General features: G+C 34.2%; 1 protein-coding gene across 3 annotated transcripts; it reads left to right on the forward strand.

Moving 5' to 3' along the window:
• The first annotated feature begins 19,967 nt into the window (after positions 1-19,967).
• LOC110176729 (carboxypeptidase B1) lies at positions 19,968-23,194 on the forward strand. Of its 3 annotated transcripts, XM_086834194.1 has the most exons (5): positions 20,017-20,064; positions 20,912-20,943; positions 21,201-21,571; positions 21,682-22,566; positions 22,858-23,194. In XM_086834194.1, exons 3-5 carry the CDS (start codon positions 21,504-21,506, stop codon positions 23,153-23,155), a joined length of 1,251 nt encoding a protein of 416 aa, XP_086690320.1. In that variant the 5' UTR covers positions 20,017-20,064; positions 20,912-20,943; positions 21,201-21,503; the 3' UTR covers positions 23,156-23,194. The 3 variants fall into 3 exon arrangements, with proteins under 3 accessions (XP_020798830.1, XP_086690321.1, XP_086690320.1); XM_020943171.2 differs by lacking the exon at positions 20,912-20,943 and having other exon boundaries at positions 19,968-20,064; XM_086834195.1 differs by lacking the exon at positions 20,912-20,943 and having other exon boundaries at positions 20,001-20,102.
• Positions 23,195-23,636: the final 442 nt, after the last annotated feature.

Below are 23,636 nucleotides of genomic sequence, written 5' to 3' on the forward strand. Positions count from 1 at the left end.
GTCAGTTTTTTTCTAAAATCATAAAAACCGACAAAAAGGTATAAAAACAGACAATTTTTCCGAAAAATCACAGTTTAAAAAAACCCATAACTAAGCCAAAAAATCATTAATTTTATTTCGGAGAGCTGTTCTATGCTAGTTTTTAGTAGATTAACAGAGCTACATACTCAGTTTTCAAATTTAAAAAATTCAATTTTTTGTCAAATTTTGGCAATTTTAATGATGTAACCCCTTATGAAATTTTCAATTTTCGGAAAAATGCCAAAAATTTATTTTTCGACCGGACATAGCCAGAACGACTGGGCTGTTGATGCTGATCAAGAATATATATGGTTTATAGGGTCGGAAATGACTCCTTCACTGCGTTTCAAGCTTCTGACTTTAATTATATTCCTCAAAAAGGTATAAAAACAGACCATTTTTTAAAAAAATCAAAGTTTTTCGGACATCATAATTAAGCCGAAATTGGATTAATTTTAAATCGGAAAGCAGTTCTATGCTAGTTTTTATTGCACTAACAAATCTGCATACTGCGTTTGTTAATGCTGCTGTCAGTTTTTTTCTAAAATCATAAAAACCGACAAAAAGGTATAAAAACAGACAATTTTTCCGAAAAATCACAGTTTAAAAAAACCCATAACTAAGCCAAAAAATCATTAATTTTATTTCGGAGAGCTGTTCTATGCTAGTTTTTAGTAGATTAACAGAGCTACATACTCAGTTTTCAAATTTAAAAAATTCAATTTTTTGTCAAATTTTGGCAATTTTAATGATGTAACCCCTTATGAAATTTTCAATTTTCGGAAAAATGCCAAAAATTTATTTTTCGACCGGACATAGCCAGAACGACTGGGCTGTTGATGCTGATCAAGAATATATATGGTTTATAGGGTCGGAAATGACTCCTTCACTGCGTTTCAAGCTTCTGACTTTAATTATATTCCTCAAAAAGGTATAAAAACAGACCATTTTTTAAAAAAATCAAAGTTTTTCGGACATCATAATTAAGCCGAAATTGGATTAATTTTAAATTGGAAAGCAGTTCTATGCTAGTTTTTATTGCACTAACAAATCTGCATACTGCGTTTGTTAATGCTGCTGTCAGTTTTTTTCTAAAATCATAAAAACCGACAAAAAGGTATAAAAACAGACAATTTTTCCGAAAAATCACAGTTTAAAAAAACCCATAACTAAGCCAAAAAATCATTAATTTTATTTCGGAGAGCTGTTCTATGCTAGGTTTTAGTAGATTAACAGAGCTACATACTCAGTTTTCAAATTTAAAAAATTCCATTTTTTGTCAAATTTTGGCAATTTTAATGATGTAAGCCAAAAAATCATTAATTTTATTTCGGAGAGCTGTTCTATGCTAGTTTTTAGTAGATTAACAGAGCTACATACTCAGTTTTCAAATTTAAAAAATTCAATTTTTTGTCAAATTTTGGCAATTTTAATGATGTAACACCCCTTATAAAATTTTCAATTTTCGGAAAAATGCCAAAAATTTATTTTTCGACCGGACATAGCCAGAACAACTGGGCTGTTGATGCTGATCAAGAATATATATGGTTTATAGGGTCGGAAATGACTCCTTCACTGCGTTTCAAGCTTCTGACTTTAATTATATTCCTCAAAAAGGTATAAAAACAGACCATTTTTTAAAAAAATCAAAGTTTTTCGGACATCATAATTAAGCCGAAATTGGATTAATTTTAAATCGGAAAGCAGTTCTATGCTAGTTTTTATTGCACTAACAAATCTGCATACTGCGTTTGTTAATGCTGCTGTCAGTTTTTTTCTAAAATCATAAAAACCGACAAAAAGGTATAAAAACAGACAATTTTTCCGAAAAATCACAGTTTAAAAAAACCCATAACTAAGCCAAAAAATCATTAATTTTATTTCGGAGAGCTGTTCTATGCTAGTTTTTAGTAGATTAACAGAGCTACATACTCAGTTTTCAAATTTAAAAAATTCAATTTTTTGTCAAATTTTGGCAATTTTAATGATGTAACCCCTTATGAAATTTTCAATTTTCGGAAAAATGCCAAAAATTTATTTTTCGACCGGACATAGCCAGAACGACTGGGCTGTTGATGCTGATCAAGAATATATATGGTTTATAGGGTCGGAAATGACTCCTTCACTGCGTTTCAAGCTTCTGACTTTAATTATATTCCTCAAAAAGGTATAAAAACAGACCATTTTTTTAAAAAATCAAAGTTTTTCGGACATCATAATTAAGCCGAAATTGGATTAATTTTAAATCGGAAAGCAGTTCTATGCTAGTTTTTATTGCACTAACAAATCTGCATACTGCGTTTGTTAATGCTGCTGTCAGTTTTTTTCTAAAATCATAAAAACCGACAAAAAGGTATAAAAACAGACAATTTTTCCGAAAAATCACAGTTTAAAAAAACCCATAACTAAGCCAAAAAATCATTAATTTTATTTCGGAGAGCTGTTCTATGCTAGGTTTTAGTAGATTAACAGAGCTACATACTCAGTTTTCAAATTTAAAAAATTCCATTTTTTGTCAAATTTTGGCAATTTTAATGATGTAAGCCAAAAAATCATTAATTTTATTTCGGAGAGCTGTTCTATGCTAGTTTTTAGTAGATTAACAGAGCTACATACTCAGTTTTCAAATTTAAAAAATTCAATTTTTTGTCAAATTTTGGCAATTTTAATGATGTAACCCCTTATAAAATTTTCAATTTTCGGAAAAATGCCAAAAATTTATTTTTCGACCGGACATAGCCAGAACAACTGGGCTGTTGATGCTGATCAAGAATATATATGGTTTTTAGGGTCGGAAATGACTCCTTCACTGCGTTTCAAGCTTCTGACTTTAATTATATTCCTCAAAAAGGTATAAAAACAGAACATTTTTTAAAAAAATCAAAGTTTTTCGGACATCATAATTAAGCCGAAATTGGATTAATTTTAAATCGGAAAGCAGTTCTATGCTAGTTTTTATTGCACTAACAAATCTGCATACTGCGTTTGTTAATGCTGCTGTCAGTTTTTTTCTAAAATCATAAAAACCGACAAAAAGGTATAAAAACAGACAATTTTTCCGAAAAATCACAGTTAAAAAAAACCCATAACTAAGCCAAAAAATCATTAATTTTATTTCGGAGAGCTGTTCTATGCTAGTTTTTAGTAGATTAACAGAGCTACATACTCAGTTTTCAAATTTAAAAATTCAATTTTTTGTCAAATTTTGGCAATTTTAATGATGTAACCCCTTATGAAATTTTCAATTTTCGGAAAAATGCCAAAAATTTATTTTTCGACCGGACATAGCCAGAACGACTGGGCTGTTGATGCTGATCAAGAATATATATGGTTTATAGGGTCGGAAATGACTCTTTCACTGCGTTTCAAGCTTCTGACTTTAATTATATTCCTCAAAAAGGTATAAAAACAGAACATTTTTTAAAAAAAATCAAAGTTTTTCGGACATCATAATTAAGCCGAAATTGGATTAATTTTAAATCGGAAAGCAGTTCTATGCTAGTTTTTATTGCACTAACAAATCTGCATACTGCGTTTGTTAATGCTGCTGTCAGTTTTTTTCTAAAATCATAAAAACCGAAAAAAGGTATAAAAACAGACAATTTTTCCGAAAAATCACAGTTTAAAAAAACCCATAACTAAGCCAAAAAATCATTAATTTTATTTCGGAGAGCTGTTCTATGCTAGTTTTTAGTAGATTAACAGAGCTACATACCCAGTTTTCAAATTTAAAAAATTCAATTTTTTGTCAAATTTTGGCAATTTTAATGATGTAACCCCTTATGAAATTTTCAATTTTCGGAAAAATGCCAAAAATTTATTTTTCGACCGGACATAGCCAGAACGACTGGGCTGTTGATGCTGATCAAGAATATATATGGTTTATAGGGTCGGAAATGACTCCTTCACTGCGTTTCAAGCTTCTGACTTTAATTATATTCCTCAAAAAGGTATAAAAACAGACCATTTTAAAAAAAAATCAAAGTTTTTCGGACATCATAATTAAGCCGAAATTGGATTAATTTTAAATCGGAAAGCAGTTCTATGCTAGTTTTTATTGCACTAACAAATCTGCATACTGCGTTTGTTAATGCTGCTGTCAGTTTTTTCTAAAATCATAAAAACCGACAAAAAGGTATAAAAACAGACAATTTTTCCGAAAAATCACTGTTTAAAAAAACCCATAACTAAGCCAAAAAATCATTAATTTTATTTCGGAGAGCTGTTCTATGCTAGTTTTTAGTAGATTAACAGAGCTACATACTCAGTTTTCAAATTTAAAAAATTCAATTTTTTGTCAAATTTTGGCAATTTTAATGATGTAACCCCTTATGAAATTTTCAATTTTCGGAAAAATGCCAAAAATTTATTTTTCGACCGGACATAGCCAGAACGACTGGGCTGTTGATGCTGATCAAGAATATATATGGTTTATAGGGTCGGAAATGACTCCTTCACTGCGTTTCAAGCTTCTGACTTTAATTATATTCCTCAAAAAGGTATAAAAACAGAACATTTTTTAAAAAAATCAAAGTTTTTCGGACATCATAATTAAGCCGAAATTGGATTAATTTTAAATCGGAAAGCAGTTCTATGCTAGTTTTTATTGCACTAACAAATCTGCATACTGCGTTTGTTAATGCTGCTGTCAGTTTTTTTCTAAAATCATAAAAACCGACAAAAAGGTATAAAAACAGACAATTTTTCCGAAAAATCACAGTTTAAAAAAAAACCATAACTAAGCCAAAAAATCATTAATTTTATTTCGGAGAGCTGTTCTATGCTAGTTTTTAGTAGATTAACAGAGCTACATACTCAGTTTTCAAATTTAAAAAATTCAATTTTTTGTCAAATTTTGGCAATTTTAATGATGTAACCCCTTATAAAATTTTCAATTTTCGGAAAAATGCCAAAAATTTATTTTTCGACCGGACATAGCCAGAACAACTGGGCTGTTGATGCTGATCAAGAATATATATGGTTTATAGGGTCGGAAATGACTCCTTCACTGCGTTTCAAGCTTCTGACTTTAATTATATTCCTCAAAAAGGTATAAAAACAGAACATTTTTTAAAAAAATCAAAGTTTTTCGGACATCATAATTAAGCCGAAATTGGATTAATTTTAAATCGGAAAGCAGTTCTATGCTAGTTTTTATTGCACTAACAAATCTGCATACTGCGTTTGTTAATGCTGCTGTCAGTTTTTTTCTAAAATCATAAAAACCGACAAAAAGGTATAAAAACAGACAATTTTTCCGAAAAATCACAGTTAAAAAAAACCCATAACTAAGCCAAAAAATCATTAATTTTATTTCGGAGAGCTGTTCTATGCTAGTTTTTAGTAGATTAACAGAGCTACATACTCAGTTTTCAAATTTAAAAATTCAATTTTTTGTCAAATTTTGGCAATTTTAATGATGTAACCCCTTATGAAATTTTCAATTTTCGGAAAAATGCCAAAAATTTATTTTTCGACCGGACATAGCCAGAACGACTGGGCTGTTGATGCTGATCAAGAATATATATGGTTTATAGGGTCGGAAATGACTCCTTCACTGCGTTTCAAGCTTCTGACTTTAATTATATTCCTCAAAAAGGTATAAAAACAGACAATTTTTTTAAAAAATCAAAGTTTTTCGGACATCATAATTAAGCCGAAATTGGATTAATTTTAAATCGGAAAGCAGTTCTATGCTAGTTTTTATTGCACTAACAAATCTGCATACTGCGTTTGTTAATGCTGCTGTCAGTTTTTTTCTAAAATCATAAAAACCGACAAAAAGGTATAAAAACACACAATTTTTCCGAAAAATCACAGTTAAAAAAAACCCATAACTAAGCCAAAAAATCATTAATTTTATTTCGGAGAGCTGTTCTATGCTAGTTTTTAGTAGATTAACAGAGCTACATACTCAGTTTTCAAATTTAAAAATTCAATTTTTTGTCAAATTTTAGCAATTTTAATGATGTAACCCCTTATGAAATTTTCAATTTTCGGAAAAATGCCAAAAATTTATTTTTCGACCGGACATAGCCAGAACGACTGGGCTGTTGATGCTGATCAAGAATATATATGGTTTATAGGGTCGGAAATGACTCCTTCACTGCGTTTCAAGCTTCTGACTTTAATTATATTCCTCAAAAAGGTATAAAAACAGACAATTTTTTTAAAAAATCAAAGTTTTTCGGACATCATAATTAAGCCGAAATTGGATTAATTTTAAATCGGAAAGCAGTTCTATGCTAGTTTTTATTGCACTAACAAATCTGCATACTGCGTTTGTTAATGCTGCTGTCAGTTTTTTTCTAAAATCATAAAAACCGGCAAAAAGGTATAAAAACAGACAATTTTTCCGAAAAATCACAGTTTAAAAAAACTCATAACTAAGCCAAAAAATCATTAATTTTAATTCGAAGAGCTGTTCTATGCTAGTTTTTAGTAGATTAACAGAGCTACATACTCAGAACAGCTTTCCGAATTAATGATATTTTGGCCTAGCATAGAACTAGCATAGAACTGCTTTCCGATTTAAAATTAATCCAATTTCGGCTTAATTATGATGTCCGAAAAACTTTGATTTTATTAAAAAATGGTCTGATTTTATACCTTTTTGAGGAATATAAGTAAAGTCAGAAGCTTGAAACGCAGTTAAGGAGTCATTTCCGACCCTATAAACCATATATATTCTTGATCAGCATCAGCAGCCCAGTCGTTCTGGCTATGTCCGGTCAAAAAATAAATTTTTGGCATTTTTCCGAAAATTGAAAATTTCATAAGGGGTTACATCATTAAAATTGCCAAAATTTGACAAAAAATTGAATTTTTTAAATTGGAAAACTGAGTATGTAGTTTTGTTAATCTACTAAAAACTAGCATAGAACAGCTCTTCGAATTAAAATTAATGATTTTTTGGCTTAGTTATGAGTTTTTTTAAACTGTGTTTTTTCGGAAAAATTGTCTGTTTTTATACCTTTTTGCCGGTTTTTATGATTTTAGAAAAAAACTGACAGCAGCATTAACAAACGCAGTATGCAGATTTGTTAGTGCAATAAAAACTAGCATAGAACTGCTTTCCGATTTAAAATTAATCCAATTTCGGCTTAATTATGATGTCCGAAAAACTTTGATTTTTTTTTTAAATGGTCTGTTTTTATACCTTTTTGAGGAATATAAGTAAAGTCAGAAGCTTGAAACGCAGTTAAGGAGTCATTTCCGACCCTATAAACCATATATATTCTTGATCAGCATCAACAGCCCAGTCGTTCTGGCTATGTCCGGTCAAAAAATAAATTTTTGGCATTTTTCCGAAAATTGAAAATTTCATAAGGGGTTACATCATTAAAATTGCCAAAATTTGACAAAAAATTGAATTTTTTAAATTGGAAAACTGAGTATGTAGCTCTGTTAATCTACTAAAAACTAGCATAGAACAGCTCTTCGAATTAAAATTAATGATTTTTTGGCTTAGTTATGAGTTTTTTTAAACTGTGATTTTTCGGAAAAATTGTCTGTTTTTATACCTTTTTGCCGGTTTTTATGATTTTAGAAAAAAACTGACAGCAGCATTAACAAACGCAGTATGCAGATTTGTTAGTGCAATAAAAACTAGCATAGAACTGCTTTCCGATTTAAAATTAATCCAATTTCGGCTTAATTATGATGTCCGAAAAACTTTGATTTTTTAAAAAAATTGTCTGTTTTTATACCTTTTTGAGGAATATAATTAAAGTCAGAAGCTTGAAACGCAGTGAAGGAGTCATTTCCGACCCTATAAACCATATATATTCTTGATCAGCATCAACAGCCCAGTCGTTCTGGCTATGTCCGGTCGAAAAATAAATTTTTGGCATTTTTCCGAAAATTGAAAATTTCATAAGGGGTTACATCATTAAAATTGCCAAAATTTGACAAAAAATTGAATTTTTAAAATTTGAAAACTGAGTATGTAGCTCTGTTAATCTACTAAAAACTAGCATAGAACAGCTCTCCGAAATAAAATTAATGATTTTTTGGCTTAGTTATGGGTTTTTTTAAAATGTGATTTTTCGGAAAAATTGTCTGTTTTTATACCTTTTTGCCGGTTTTTATGATTTTAGAAAAAAACTTACAGCAGCATTAACAAACGCAGTATGCAGATTTGTTAGTGCAATAAAAACTAGCATAGAACTGCTTTCCGCTTTAAAATTAATCCAATTTCGGCTTAATTATGATGTCCGAAAAACTTTGATTTTTTTAAAAAATGGTCTGATTTTATATCTTTTTGAGGAATATAATTAAAGTCAGAAGCTTGAAACGCAGTTAAGGAGTCATTTCCGACCCTATAAACCATATATATTCTTGATCAGCATCAACAGCCCAGTCGTTCTGGCTATGTCCGGTCGAAAAATAAATTTTTGGCATTTTTCCGAAAATTGAAAATTTCATTAAAATTGCCAAAATTTGACAAAAAATTGAATTTTTTAAATTTGAAAACTGAGTATGTAGCTCTGTTAATCTATTAAAAACTAGCATAGAACAGCTTTCCGAATTAAAATTAATGATATTTTGGCCTAGTTCTGGGTTTTTTTAAACTATGATTTTTCGGAAAAATTGTCTTTTTTTATACCTTTTTGCCGGTTTTTATGATTTTAGAAAAAAACTGACAGCAGCATTAACAAACTCAGTATGCAGATTTATTAGTGCAATAAAAACTAGCATAGAACTGCTTTCCGATTTAAAATTAATCCAATTTCGGCTTAATTATGATGTCCGAAAAACTTTGATTTTTTTTTTAAATGGTCTGATTTTATACCTTTTTGAGGAATATAATTAAAGTCAGAAGCTTGAAACGCAGTGAAGGAGTCATTTCCGACCCTATAAACCATATATATTCTTGATCAGCATCAACAGCCCAGTCGTTCTGGCTATGTCCGGTCGAAAAATAAATTTTTGGCATTTTTCCGAAAATTGAAAATTTCATAAGGGGTTACATCATTAAAATTGCCAAAATTTGACAAAAAATTGAATTTTTTTAAAATTGAAAACTGAGTATGTAGCTCTGTTAATCTATTAAAAACTAGCATAGAACAGCTCTCCGAATTAAAATTAATGATTTTTTGGCTTAGTTATATTTTTTTAAACTGTGATTTTTCTGAAAAATTTTCTGTTTTTTACCTTTTTGCCGGTTTTATGATTTTAGAAAAAAACTGACAGCAGCATTAACAAACGCAGTATGCAGATTTGTTAGTGCAATAAAAACTAGCATAGAACTGCTTTCCGATTTAAAATTAATCCAATTTCGGCTTTATTATGATGTCCAAAAAAAATTATGTCTGGGAAAAAAATAAATTTTTGGCATTTTTCCGAAAATTGAAAATTTCATAAGGGGTTACATCATTTAAATTGCCAAAATTTGACAAAAAATTGAATTTTTTAAAATTGAAAACTGAGTATGTAGCTCTGTTAATCTACTAAAAACTAGCATAGAACAGCTCTCCGAATTAAAATTAATGATTTTTTGGCTTAGTTATGGGTTTTTTTAAACTGTGATTTTTCGGAAAAATTGTCTGTTTTTATACCTTTTTGCCGGTTTTTATGATTTTAGAAAAAAACGGACAGCAGCATTAACAAACGCAGTATGCAGATTTGTTAGTGCAATAAAAACTAGCATAGAACTGCTTTCCGATTTAAAATTAATCCAATTTCGGCTTAATTATGTTGTCCGAAAAACTTTGATTTTTTTTAAAAATTGTCTGTTTTTATACCTTTTTGAGGAATATAATTAAAGTCAGAAGCTTGAAACGCAGTGAAGGAGTCATTTCCGACCCTATAAACCATATATATTCTTGATCAGCATCCACAGCCGAGTCGTTCTAGCCGTGTCCGGTCAAAAAATAAATTTTTGGCATTTTTCCGAAAATTGAAAATTTCATAAGGGGTTACATCATTAAAATTGCCAAAATTTGACAAAAAATTGAATTTTTTAAATTTGAAAACTGAGTATGTAGCTCTGTTAATTTATTAAAAACTAGCATAGAACAGCTTTCCGAATTAAAAGTAATGATTTTTTGGCTTAGTTATGAGTTTTTTATAAACTATGATTTTTGGGAAAACTGACTTAGCATCAACAAACGTAGTATGCAGATTTGTTAGTCCAATAAAAACTAACACAGAACAGCTTTCCGATTTAAAATTAATTCAATTTCGGCTTAATTATGATGTCCGAAAAAATTTGGTTTGTTCGCAATTTTTTCGTTAAGATTGTCAATTATTTCAAATTTTTATTTTCGGTATGCAGATTTACTAACGTATTAAAATTTACAATGGGAAAGTTTTTACATTAAAATTTAACCTCTTGCGGCCTAGTTATAAAATTTTTAAATTTTGATTTTGATAGAGTTCTCATACACAAATTCTCTGATAAATATCGATTCAAAAAATTATTTTATAGTAAGCTTATGATCGATTTCCTTTTCAATCCTGTATTTAAATTGCTTGCCGAAGTTAGTTTCCTTTTTTTATTTTATATGTATAAAATCTAAAACAAAGCAATGTCTGATCCTTAATTCTGTAAGTTCCTCGACCGCCAAGTATGCCATAAAAAATCTTTTTGTTTCTGCCACGACAAGGCCAGTAAATTGAATTGAAGCCACGGCGATGAGAATGAGATGATGATGATGATGATGATGATGATGATGGCTGCGATGGTTATGGCCGTGTCTCGCTTTCAGTGTTGACAGCTCCGCTGACATGCTGGCCATAAACACGGCCAATGCCAAAAGGGAAAACCAGCGGATTGGCAGGGCAAAACTGCCGGGAAACTCGGGGCCATGAAGGGTTCTCTCGGACTGGGATTGTGTGTCGCCGGCAGCGTAAAACCGCAAAATTTAATTCCCTTATCAGAAAGTGACAAGCGTGCGTAGTTAATGCAATTTTGCAGCGCATTTAACATGACGGCTGCTGCCTCCAAGAATGAAGGATATTATTATGACGCTCGGAGGAGACTGAAAAACTGGGAGTAACAGTGAAAGAAAAATGTATTTTTATCATATACAATTAATAGATTTTTAAATCATTAACTTACTATTGTTTTATAAACAAAATAGGTGTCAATGCAAAGACTTAAGAGAAAAAATGTATGAAATATAAATAAAACTTTGGGAATAATTATAAAAATGGTTTAAAAGTGTTATTTTATAAACATTTTTAGGTGTTTTTCAAAAGTCTGATAAAGGGCTTTAGAGTACGATAAAAAAAATATTCTTGATATATGATTTATTTAAACTCCCCAACTAAAACAAGTCAAAGTCAAGTCAAAGTTTAAACTATAAACAGTGGTTTTCTGTGTATGGTCCGATCCTCTTGGCACTTGCCATTATCCTACGGAAGTTGTTTGCTCGCAGGATTCCCTTATTTTTTTGCCATGGTTTTACTTCTCCTTCGGTTTTCGGCCCGGGGAAATCCTCACACACAAATTGTACTGAGCCAAATTACAATTCCGCTGATTGCATTCCCCGCTCTGTCCAAGGATTTTCTTTTGGGTTACAGCTGAAAAGCGCCTTCGGCTCATTCACATTTTCCACGCGTTATTCACACTTTACGCCTAGATTTTGAACGCCATGAATCCTCCAACTGTTTTGCATATTTGTGTGTCTGATCCTTGGTCCGTATTCCGCAAAATTCTCATCGTCCTGCGTCCTTAGTTCGTGCTGTTTTGCGAGAGAGATAAAAATAATGAACATACCAAAGGCAAAGTCGAAAAGCGAAAAAAAAGGAAACACCAACGAGCAACTCAACACAACTCCAGCTGGAATCCTTGATCCTTTCCGCGCTAACTTCTAACCCTTTCCATATAATTTTTTTAGTATGTGCGTGCAACGGAGCTGCGATTCCGCCAAGTTTTTGTTGGCTTAGATTTATGTGAACAAAATGCATGGAGCTACAGTGAAATCCAAATAACTAAATTGCATTAAAAACAATAAATTAGAATTGCAATAAATATTTTAAAATGTAAAGTTGCCTTTCAATAGCAAAGAAGCAAACTAAAACTTGAAACACCGAACATTAATATTGTGTTATTCTAAAATAATATTGAAATGCAGTAAATTAATTTTAATATTTGTTTCCTAACTCTTTTATATTAATGTGTTTAAAGGATATTTCTTGCTTTTCACCTCTATTAACAATTAAACAATTAATTTCTTAATGAACTCACATATCCCTTCTTCACTGTATTTCCATACGTAAACGTCGCCCTTTAGTTCGAGTGAGAAATGGGCGTAACGCAAACGCCTCAAAACTCCCTGTTTTGCCCCAGCTTTTCCCAGTTTTCCCCAGGTTTTCCTGGGCACACCGTGCATAAGGCAAATTGCTTGTAAGTTCAACTCGTATTTTCCATTGTGCCTCACTTCCGACAGTTAAATTAAAGCCATTGTCTGAGTTGTTGCTGTGGCCGTTAGTTAGTTTTGTGCGCCTAACGTAACAATTGCCAGGCATTTTTATCTGCAACAAACCGCTAAACAACAACAACAACAAAAACATGCGGAAGTAGGAACAACAAAAACCGGAACAAGTTCAGACCCCAAAAACAGTTGAAATACGACAGCGAAAACAATTTGTTAGGCCAGAAGTGCTCTGGAAATCTTCCTGACCAAAATTGCTCGCTCCCTTTTCCCTTGGAAGAATTGTATCCCTTAATTGCATAAACAACACTTGGCTGGAGTTTTGTTTCTTTGGCTTGATTTCTGGTTTTTGGCCATGGTTGTGGCCTTCCAGTTGTGGTTTTAATTAGTTTAGCACGCGTCGAAAGAAAGAATTCTAATCGAGCACGGAAATCGTATTCTTAGGGTCTTGTATGGGGAGGAAATTACACTTTTTAAAGAAGGAAATGGATAGGAAAATTAGGTGCACTCGTTAGAATTCTGTCAATAAGGTTTTACATTGGCTTTAAGCAGGCGATTATAATTGTATAATGGCTTAAGTTTAATCAAGTTTTTAAAAAATTATTGAGTCAAGCCTTTACTATTATACACTTGTAAGGTAACCTTTGCAAATTTAAATTTGAATAACTTAAAACTTTGTAAAATTTAAAATACCTAAAAGAAGATTCTGTCTTTTAATGATTGAATCTGGGGCGTATCTGTAACTCATCTGAAGACCTACTCAATGCATAAAAACTGTGGAAAAACGCGTTAATTATATGGCAGTGGCACAAAGCGTCAGCGGAAAAGGAGGCTAGTGCTTGGGGCAACAACCATCACCCTACTCAACCACCCACCACAGACAGACACCACAATGACACAGAAAGTGTTGAGCTGCAAATGAGGGAACAATGCGGCCAAAAGTGAAATATAAAAATTCACAGCGAGTGCCTCGACTAAAACAGTCCCTTAAGTTGGGTCAAAAATATGATAGCATACTTATTAGCGCTTATTATGAATTATAGAAAATATTTTAATATATCTTGCGTAAATAATATAAAACAAATCAAGTGAAAGCATAATATATAAATGACAAAAATTTAGATAGAAATATATAGGCAATTTTTACACTAGCAATGAAATTTAAATCCCAAATTGATAAGCAATATCCACAATATACCCCATATTACCCACAAATACTGGGTATGAAAAGAAAATGCAAAGTGGAAATGCTTCGAGTGCAGGCCATGCGTGGCGCAAACAAACTCGGAAAATGCAAAACGGATGTGTAAATAATTTAGACGAGTTGCCGGCAGAACCGGGGAGTGTGTGTATCTTTTTAGTTTATGTATCATTAAAAAATACTTACAGCGAAACAAAGGCAGCACTGTAACAGAGGGGAGAAAAAGCAGAAAATGTGCCATTTGCCAACTATAAGACAAGCAGACAGGAGGTCCTGTCCCAAGGGATATATACATACATATATATTTATATACATCCATACATATATCCTTATGTAGTTTCGTACTTTCCTGGAACGTGCGAGAAATGCAATAATTATATGCACACAAAGGCACAAACACCGAGTTGTTGGTATAGTTACTTTTTTTTGACATGCTGCAAATTAAACAGGAGCACGAAGAAAGGACCAAAGGAGCGCCAGGAAGGCAGAAAGAAAAGCGGCAGAGAGAGGACGAAGGACTAAATTACTTTTTGCACCAACTGCATACAATCAAATGCAACGGGATTAAAAACCAACATGTAACCGTAAATGTAACCGTAACGGTAACACCGATATCACATCTAAATTTCACACTGCCATAAAATTTATTAATTTATTCTTTCTATTTGAATTTAAAATTCTTGAATTAAACCTCGAAAATTTAGTCATTTAGGTAGCGAAGCTTTCATGGTAAAATATTCTTTATAAACAATTTTCTGCATTTGTCTTTTAAGAAATTCGATAATACGTAACAAAATGATTAGACCTATTATTGATTATGATAAATATTATTTAAATTTGCAGAAAGTTACAAAAGTTACAGATTCAAGAAGCTTTATGAACTAAAAACATATGAATTTCTAATTTAAAGGTAACAAGTTTTGGTTCACTCATTTACCAATGCATATTGCCATAATAAATACTACCAATTATATAAAAGTCCTAAAAGTCCAGTGCAGCAGCAACGTCTCAGTCAGCTGTGGCTTGTCAGTCTGGATAAAGGATAAGGAACCAGGGACCTCCTCCGAGTGAACTGGACTGGGTGCAACCTGGTAAACCTCCGGCGGCATTTGCATACCTGATGCTAAAAAACTATGTTAATGTGTGGATTCAGCCCCAGCAGACTAAGGATTGGAGTTGAGATTGAGATTGAGGCGAGTTGGAAAGCAAGTCCTGGTGGCCCGCAGGATAACATGCTGTGTGCTATTCCGCCGGCGGGACAAACCGCAGACATTGAAAGTGTCGCACTGTCTCTCGCCTCCCGTCTGTCTCCATAAATCTCTACGGATGTGTTGTTAACTGCCGCCGGGCCTTTCACATTTTCCATTCTCCCCACCTCGTTTTTTCCTCGGATCCTCCGTTTGGTTATCCTGGGGGGAGGCGTTGTCTGGGGGAGGTGCCTCAATTTGCACGCTTCGTTATTCAATTAGACACTTGGCACACAAACCAGCAGCGAGAGGGCAAAAGAGATGGAGTTTCGAGTGTGGGACGAGCAGACGGGCGGAGCTCTGACATCACGGGACGCATAATTTTGATTGATGGCCCAATAATGGCGGTGATTTATCATATTTGCATGCTAACATTTAAGCCAGCCAACGGCGGCGAGTCAGCTCTTGAGGCCAGACAGCGAATATGATGCTAAATTAGCTGTCCAGTATAATTAAATTTAAACCCTTCAATGTGAATTTGCATACATTGAATTGGATTTTAGATTATTTTGTTCCAAGGTTTTTACTAGATGTAAAGTATTTGAAATAATAATAATTACAAAAATATATTTTTTTATTATAAAACTTAAAAAGTAAAAATATATAACCCTTTTTATGTGTACTTTTTACTCTATAAAAAGTCAAAACTAAAACTTTTACGCTGACAATAGCTTCCGGAAAGTATGCTACAAAACAGATGACACCAATATATATACAGATCTTATTCACATGCATATGTATGTATATGTATAGATATATACGTAGCTATATGTATTCCGCTAATTGGTCCTTTGCAGTCTGCAAATGAAAGCGTTGCGCTGACAACGGCCACGTGCAGCACTGATCCCCCGGGCGTATACGCAATATTTGTAGTTTTTTTATTGCACCTCCTCGGGGCTTGGATGTATGTGTGTGTGAGTGTGTCTGCTGTTGCTGCCACACACGCTGTATGTCTATAAAATCCGGCTTAAGCCGCATGCTACCTGGGAAATGTATGAAATTTTTGCTGCCACTCAACACCCAACCCAAACACAGACACACACACATTTACGCACAGCAAACGACAATGCAGAATAAACACACATTCAGGAAAAAGAACACTGGGGATAATATGAAAACTATAATGATTTTAAATATTAATTAATTTTATACTAAGTATAGATCGATTTTTAAAAGAATAATTAACGTTTTTCTCTGTTGAGAAGCTAAAATCGATTCATCCTATAATTATTGAAAACATATCTTTAAATGATTGGTTTTTTTTTAATTTTAGAAGTCTAACTACATATATAGAATATATACTGGAGTATATTACTTTATTAACTTTAAAATATATATTATATGTAGATAACACAATAAAGGAAATTATACAATCTAAATAACAACTTGACATTTAAATATTAAAATGTATTTCAAATAAGCTATATATTCATAAAAACTTAAGCCCTTCCTTGTTCCTTGAACTTCTCATAAACGTATTCAACCAAAGAGTACTTATATTATTTATTAAATAAAATAATTATTCAAATAAATAGCATATGTTTCCTTTGATGTCAAACAAATTTTTCTTTTAATTAAATTATTTTATTTTTTCGCAACTACCATTATTTATTCTCTGTGTAGATATAAAAAACAACCAAATAAGTGGAACGCATTTTTGCCAGCAGCTTTGGCTGCTGTTTCTGCTGCCTGTGGCTTTGCCGGCGGCTTGGGACGCTGGTAAACACTCAAATCCAATTAAATTTAATACGACTTACTTGGCTTTGTTGCAGGTGCATGTGTGACAGAGACGGGGCCATTGAATAAGAGGGAGATAGATATAAAAAGAGAGAGGAAAGGGAAAGAACAAAACGACGTGTGCCGTTTGTTTGGCATTTGGTTGCTCTCATTCTGGTTTCTTCTTGTCACCCTTTTTTCTTAATTTTTATTCACATGTTGTTTTTATTTTCACCTCTTTTATGCTTTCGCTTTTTTCTCTGGTTTCTTTTTCCCTATTTTACTCGGTACTTGTAGAGTATTTTGTACTTTTGGAGTCATATTCTTTATCGGGCTTAAGATCTAGGTTGGATTCTGCACCGCTTTTTTACAAGCTTAAACTCTTTAAAGGATTGTATTATTTAATAATGAATAATAAGAATTAAATAACAAAATTCAATGATTTTCAAATTTAAATGAAGTTGTATAAATATATTTGCTGACTTCTATATAGCATCCCAAGTCCCCAGGTATCTTTATAGTCGCCAGACTCTTCCACCTGCTTTTGTAATGATTGCCTGGTTTCGCTCGGTTTACCTGAAATGCTTTGGCTTTGGCTTAATTAAAGCCACATTTGGCAAATAAAATATAACCCAGCAAATGAGCTTAAGAGAGCTAATTGAGTTTTGTCAACGAGTCGTCGAGTCGAGAACCTGGCTCCTCTCCGGCAGATTCGAGATCTCGATAAACTGAACTCGCCGTAAACCGGCTAAGAGAAGAAGGCAACACACAACAACAAAAAAAGAAAGAATCAATTAAAATCACTTGCCACTGTCAATGAACGATGCACTGCGATCCGGTCCGATTTGTTCGGTTTGAAAGGGGTTATTCGAACTGGGATTTCTTTCCGGTTGTCGTAGGACAGGGTGCAGCTGGCTCTTATAAATATGCATGAGTTGTGCGAACGCCGAGCAAGTGTGTCCCAACAATCTATGTCAAATGCAAAACAAAGTCCTCGAAATCCGATTCATTCGAGGTGGTTGTCAGCCTCGAGTATATTTGCACAAAATCTACACGATACAACCTGATTTTAGTGCAGCTTAATCAATTTATTTAAAGTGGAATAACTTTAAGGGAAATTACTAAAATTATTAAAAATATCATTTGGAAGAGCTTAATGTTTCTGTATATAATTATTTATTTATCATGTTTTGCTTAATTTATTTCGGATTATCTGCGATATACTAAACTAATTCCCCTATTAAATTTAAGCTTATAATGTTTTTAGAAATCCATTTGGGGTTTACTTCATTTTAGAAAGCTTTCCAATTACAAATTCCTTTGGATTTCCTTGATTTTGCCTTTGAAATTGCCTATCCCAGTCCTCTTAAGCTGTCCAAGGTTCGAGAGCCAACTTTCGCCCCCAATGTTGGCTTGACTTCTCTCGTCTTCAGGCGGCTTTCTTTCACACGATCCAAATCAGGATATTCGTATATGGTAAATTGGGCTAGCAGAAGCGGCAGGATCAGGATCAAACAGAGAGCTGCGAAAAGCTGTTTCATCTTGCAACGGTTCGGATACTTAAGTAACTGGCAATCGAACTCCAATGCGGCCTTATATACACCCCGGAGATTGCTCACGGACAAAGCCCAGCTGCCTGGCCAGCTTAACTTTGGAATTTAAATGGAAATTCTAAAGGCGGCGAGGTACTATATATTGCGGAGTAGATTTCCGGCGGGCAATTAAGAAAATTGGCCAAAACAACAGAGTGTGGCTGTGGCTGGTAATAGCCCAGCAACGACTACATAATAGATTGTAAATATTTGACACCTGCTGCCACCCACTTAACCCCAACCCCGTCGAACTGTGGCCTTAATCCAAACGCAAAACAATGCCAAGCATTTACTCCGTTTAAACTTCTACCCTCCAAGTTCGTCCAATTACTTTTTGCACGATTTGATTTTACATTTAACGATTTTTCGCACTTAATTAGAAGCCAGTGTCGATGTCAGTCGCAGGCAGGCAAGGCAAGGCAAGGAGGCCAGGGGTTGCCATGATTTGATTAAATGTGAAGATGAATTTTAATTAAAATCCTTCCCAAGCCATTGGCTTCCTTTCATTTTCCCGCTCTCCACCCCTTTTGGATTTTGCGGCCAAGTTTTTGACACTCAACACTTTTCCCTTGGCACACCACCGCCGCCAACCCCTTCTTCTTGTTCTAATAGAGCAATAAAAGCCGCAAGTTCATGCCGGCCTGAGTCATCGTAATTTATGCAAAATGAAAATTAAAGATCCACAGCGTAAAAGTTTTAAATGCAAATGACAGACTAATGAATTCCCAAGAACTACTTACAAGTAATTTGTGCCAAAAATCTGCGGTCTGTTTTGCCCATCAATTTCGATTAGTTTTGATCAATCCCCTCGATAATAGTAAATAATTTGCCATAATTTTCCCTTTAAATGGTCTGCGTGACAAACAATGACGCTTTGTCCAGGCAAAAATAAAAGCCAGCTGGAAGACTTCAGCTAAAGTTGTTTGGAAAACCTAAAAAAGTAAAAACAAAGGAAGGGAAAACAAATACAACGCATTTACACTCAAACAGAGAATTGTTTTTGCTTTTGGCAGTCACATGCAGTCCATAAAAAAAAAAATTAAAGTACGGCAAGTGAAGTTCGGGCAACAGGTCGAATACTTGATGCGCTTTGTTAGGTATTTTTTAAATTAATATGTAAACAGATTGAGTATGAGCAGAAATATAAATATTAAATCTAGTAAAATAAATACTAAATCCAAGTAAACAACCAGCACTAACTGATTGTACAAATGGAAATAAATGGCAAGCTATTTAGAATTTCAAATTTTCACACTTGAAATAATTGCAATTATGCAGTTTAATGTAACTAAAAGTTAAGATAAACGGAGTAATATCTCTTTAAAACTTTTTGTATTATAAATATAATTGAATATATATAAAATTAAATACAAGTATAATATAATAGGCAAAAATAAACAAACATATTTGATTATTAGTTTATGTTATGTGAAGCATTTTAATTAGGTATTTTATTGTAAGACAGGTAGGTATTAAGTATGTATAAGAAATGTAATGGCTGGTATGTAGTTATTTTTAAAGTTTTTAAAGTTTTTTCCAAGGAACTTTAAGTTAATTAACTAATGAGTCGTACGTAATTCAAATTTAAAGAGGGTGCAAACAATTTAACAAAATTGTTCTTATTTATTAATAGTAAAACTTAAAAAGCTAAAGAATGCAGGTTGTGTAAATCTTTAAATTAATATTAATTATAATAATAATAATAGTAATTTTAATTTTAATTTCAATTACCTGTCAAACATACCCTCTCAGCTATAGGGTGTGTGCCAACTTTTCCACAAATTTCGGCTTAGAGAGAGGAGGGGCCTCGGCTGGCTGTCGCTTCCAATGGCCCATTCAAAATTACGAGCCAACAGTTTCCGCAGTGTTTTTTGTCATTTCCATGCGCTCATTGTCAGTTTTAAGTAAGCAACTTCCGCGTTGTTGTAGCTCCACTGTACAGGTTGTTGGTGTTGTTGTGGCAGCAGCCCAAAAGTTTTGTGACCAAAAGTCTGCCTACAAATGCAGACAAATATGGAAAAACTCATGAAATGCAATAAATTTTCAAATATATTTTGTGTGCGCGCGGCAGCAGAGTTTTTCATTTGTCTGTTTTTCGTTTTTGATTTTTATTTCCCAATTTCAAGCAGTTTTTTTGGTTGTTAGTTTGATGGCTTGGTTCTGTGCGCCGCATATAGATTTTCATTGTTTTAAACTGGTAACTTTTTCTTGGTGCAGTGCACAGAACAGAACTGATAAAGCCACGTTTTGCAAACAATTCAAATGCCGAAACAGCAGCAGAAATCAGAAAAAATAATAAAGAAAAAAGGGGAGAACTAACAAAAAGATAGGAACAGTGACTGGCGTGTGCTCCAGAAATTGACAAAGTCTAAGGTTGGAGAGTACCATATAAATCAAATGTATATTGCGTAAAGTCAGAAGACCGAATTTACGAGTAGCTTGGAAAGGCAAAGCCAAAAATAGCAGATATCTGCAGAGCAAAGAATAATATAAATTTGATTTAAAACTAATTGAAATTGCGCATTTTTAAATAGAGAATTTCAAAGTGTTTTTAACTTCTTCATCAGCTTTAATAATTATGATTAAAATCAAGCTAAGATACATTTATAATTTACAGATAAATATTTGTATTTATGCTACTTCATGCTCAGTCATAATAATATCGAAATATTTTTAATATATAATATATATGACTAATCATTAACTTTTAACTAAAAACTTATTGAAAAGAATTTTTTTATTCACTAACAGATAATAAAGTTAATTTACTTCAAAGTCAGTTTGTAAGTATTTTTTATAGGCTTATTTATGCACTCTATTTATTTGAATTTATAACCAATTCATTGTCTTTACTAATACCAATTTTATTTTAAAATTGGGGCTTCAATTCATTCATTAAATACTCCCACAAACCATTAACATCACTAGACAATGACTTTCCCGAGCTAAAAACCTATTTATTATAGTATACTATAGTGGACGAACTCGGTTGTCACCCCTTCTTTGTCATATGTTGTAAATTTTAAGAGATTTTCCCTAGAATTGCCCCATCACCTGCCGGAGACACAACATCATACCAAATCAAATCAAGGAAAATCACAGAATATAAAACCTTCCTAAACATCGACCATCTAGCACTGATAAAAGATAACCATTCCTCGACGTTCGACTTCTGTATGAAACGTCGATAAGAGGACGCAGTAGCAGTTGGCTTTGATGAGTGGTACGGCCAAACGTTTGGCTATAAAAACTGGCAACCGTTGACTGTGGGCCCCAATTAAAGCCCTGAGCCGGAACACTGCGGATCGGATCGGAGCTACATAGAACTGGGAAAAGCGGGAAAATGCTGAAGCAACTTGCACTGGTGCTGCTCCTTTGCGGCTTGGCCCTGGCCGAAGAGACCTACGACGGGTGAGTTTTACAAAAGATGGAAAAGGATTAGACAAACCCACATACTAAAATAAATAATTGTAGCATTTCTTATATAATTTTCTAAATGATATTTACATTACCTTCTGCAGATACAAGATCTACGATGTGAAGACTAACAATCCCTTGGAGAAGCAGCTTCTGTATCGTTTGTCCAAAAACGAGGCCTATGACTTCTTTGATCTGCCCCGATCACTGGACGCCCCCAGCCGCGTTATGGTTAAGCCTGATGATCAGGTTGCTTTCGAGATGCTTTTGGACAAATACCACGTGAACTTTGTGGTAGTGGATGAGAACCTGGGTGATTCCCTGCGCAAGACAAGTGAGGATAACCAACGGATGATGAACATGCGTTCCGCCGGACGGAGCATCAGTTTCACCGCTTTCCATCGCCATGCCGAGATCAATGCCTATTTGGATGAACTGGCTCTCGCCTATCCCAGCCGCGTTAAGGTCGAGGTCGCTGGCAAGTCGTACGAGAAGCGGGACATCAAGACCATCACGATCAGCAACGGTGATGGCAGGACCGACAAGAACGTGATCTTCCTGGATGCCGGTATCCATGCCCGCGAGTGGATAGCCCATGCCGGAGCTCTCTATGTTATCCATCAGCTGGTTGAGAATTTCGCTGCGAACTCGGATCTGCTGAGGGACTACGACTGGGTTATCCTGCCCGTGGTGAATCCCGATGGCTATGAGTACACCCACACGAACACTCGCCTGTGGCGCAAGACCCGCAAGCCGATCAGCGCCTCCTGCTATGGCACCGATGCCAATCGTAATTTTGACTTCCACTGGGGTGAGGTGGGTGCCTCCAGCTACTCCTGCTCCGATACCTACAAGGGTGAGACCGCCTTCTCTGAGCCGGAGACGCAGATAGTCCGTGATCTGCTTTTGGGATTGAGTGGACGCGGCAAGTTCTACCTGACGTTGCACTCGTATGGCAACTACCTGCTGTACCCTTGGGGATGGACCTCGTAAGTAGTTGGAACAGATTTTTAATTAATTAATTAAGTAAAACCATTCTCGTTTTATTGCATTACGTAATTGTTAATAGAGTTTAATCCACCTGTAACGCTTTTTGCAACTACTTTAAGTTGTTTCAAAGTTATATTTTAGTTTCGTTTTCTTTTCTTTTCGCTACCGTGATTAACCCATTTAATCTCAGTTAAATATCACATCATCTATTACAAGTTCCTGCTATTTTTTTCCTGTACAATTTGTTAAATTAGTATACTCTAATTAACCGATATCAATATCTTCCATAGTGCTTTGCCCAGCACCTGGCGTGACATCGATGAGGTGGCCCAGGCTGGTGCCGCTGCTATTAAGAGTGCCACCGGTACCAAGTACACCGTGGGCAGCTCCACCAACGTCCTGTATGCGGCTGCCGGTGGCAGCGATGACTACGCCTTTGGTGTGGCCAAATTCCCCATATCCATCACCATGGAACTGCCGGCTGGTGGCACTGGTTTCAACCCCACCACCAATCAGATCCAGGGTTTCGTTTCGGAGACCTGGCTGGGCATCCAGGCCATGGCCAAGAAGGTCGTGCAGAAGTACTAGACGAGTGCAATAAACGCCATCGATGATGATATTTTGTAATCTATGGGTCTTCTTGCTAATTGGGAATTCTAGGCACGCGCGGGAACGGGAAGATAGGAGCCCCATTTTGGGGTGGGGCCATATCACTCGAGCCGTGGCATTGACACACTGGACTAATTGGTTAGGAGCTCTCGGAACTCCTCCACTTAACTTTGGACTTATCGCGGTTTGTTAATTGAGTTCATAGAGTGGATAGGAATTGAAGTGGTGGTCTAGATTATCGCCTGAAGTCGAAAACTGGGCAAATTGACTGCCTTGGTAGGCAGTCTTAGACTTGGAGTTGTTTGAATTCAATTTCAATTCAAAACGAAACATTATATGCTGAATTTAATATAAGCTTTGCTTAACTTGTTCTCGGACATAGAGTCTCAATTTATGTGGTTTGAGCTAAGGTTATATTAGGGAAACCTTTTTACAAAATAAGAGAATAATCCATAATATT

This window comes from Drosophila serrata, unplaced genomic scaffold, assembly GCF_035046125.1.
Source record: "Drosophila serrata isolate PLE 108 unplaced genomic scaffold, ASM3504612v1 contig_272, whole genome shotgun sequence".
Classification (NCBI taxonomy): Eukaryota; Metazoa; Arthropoda; class Insecta; order Diptera; family Drosophilidae; genus Drosophila; species Drosophila serrata.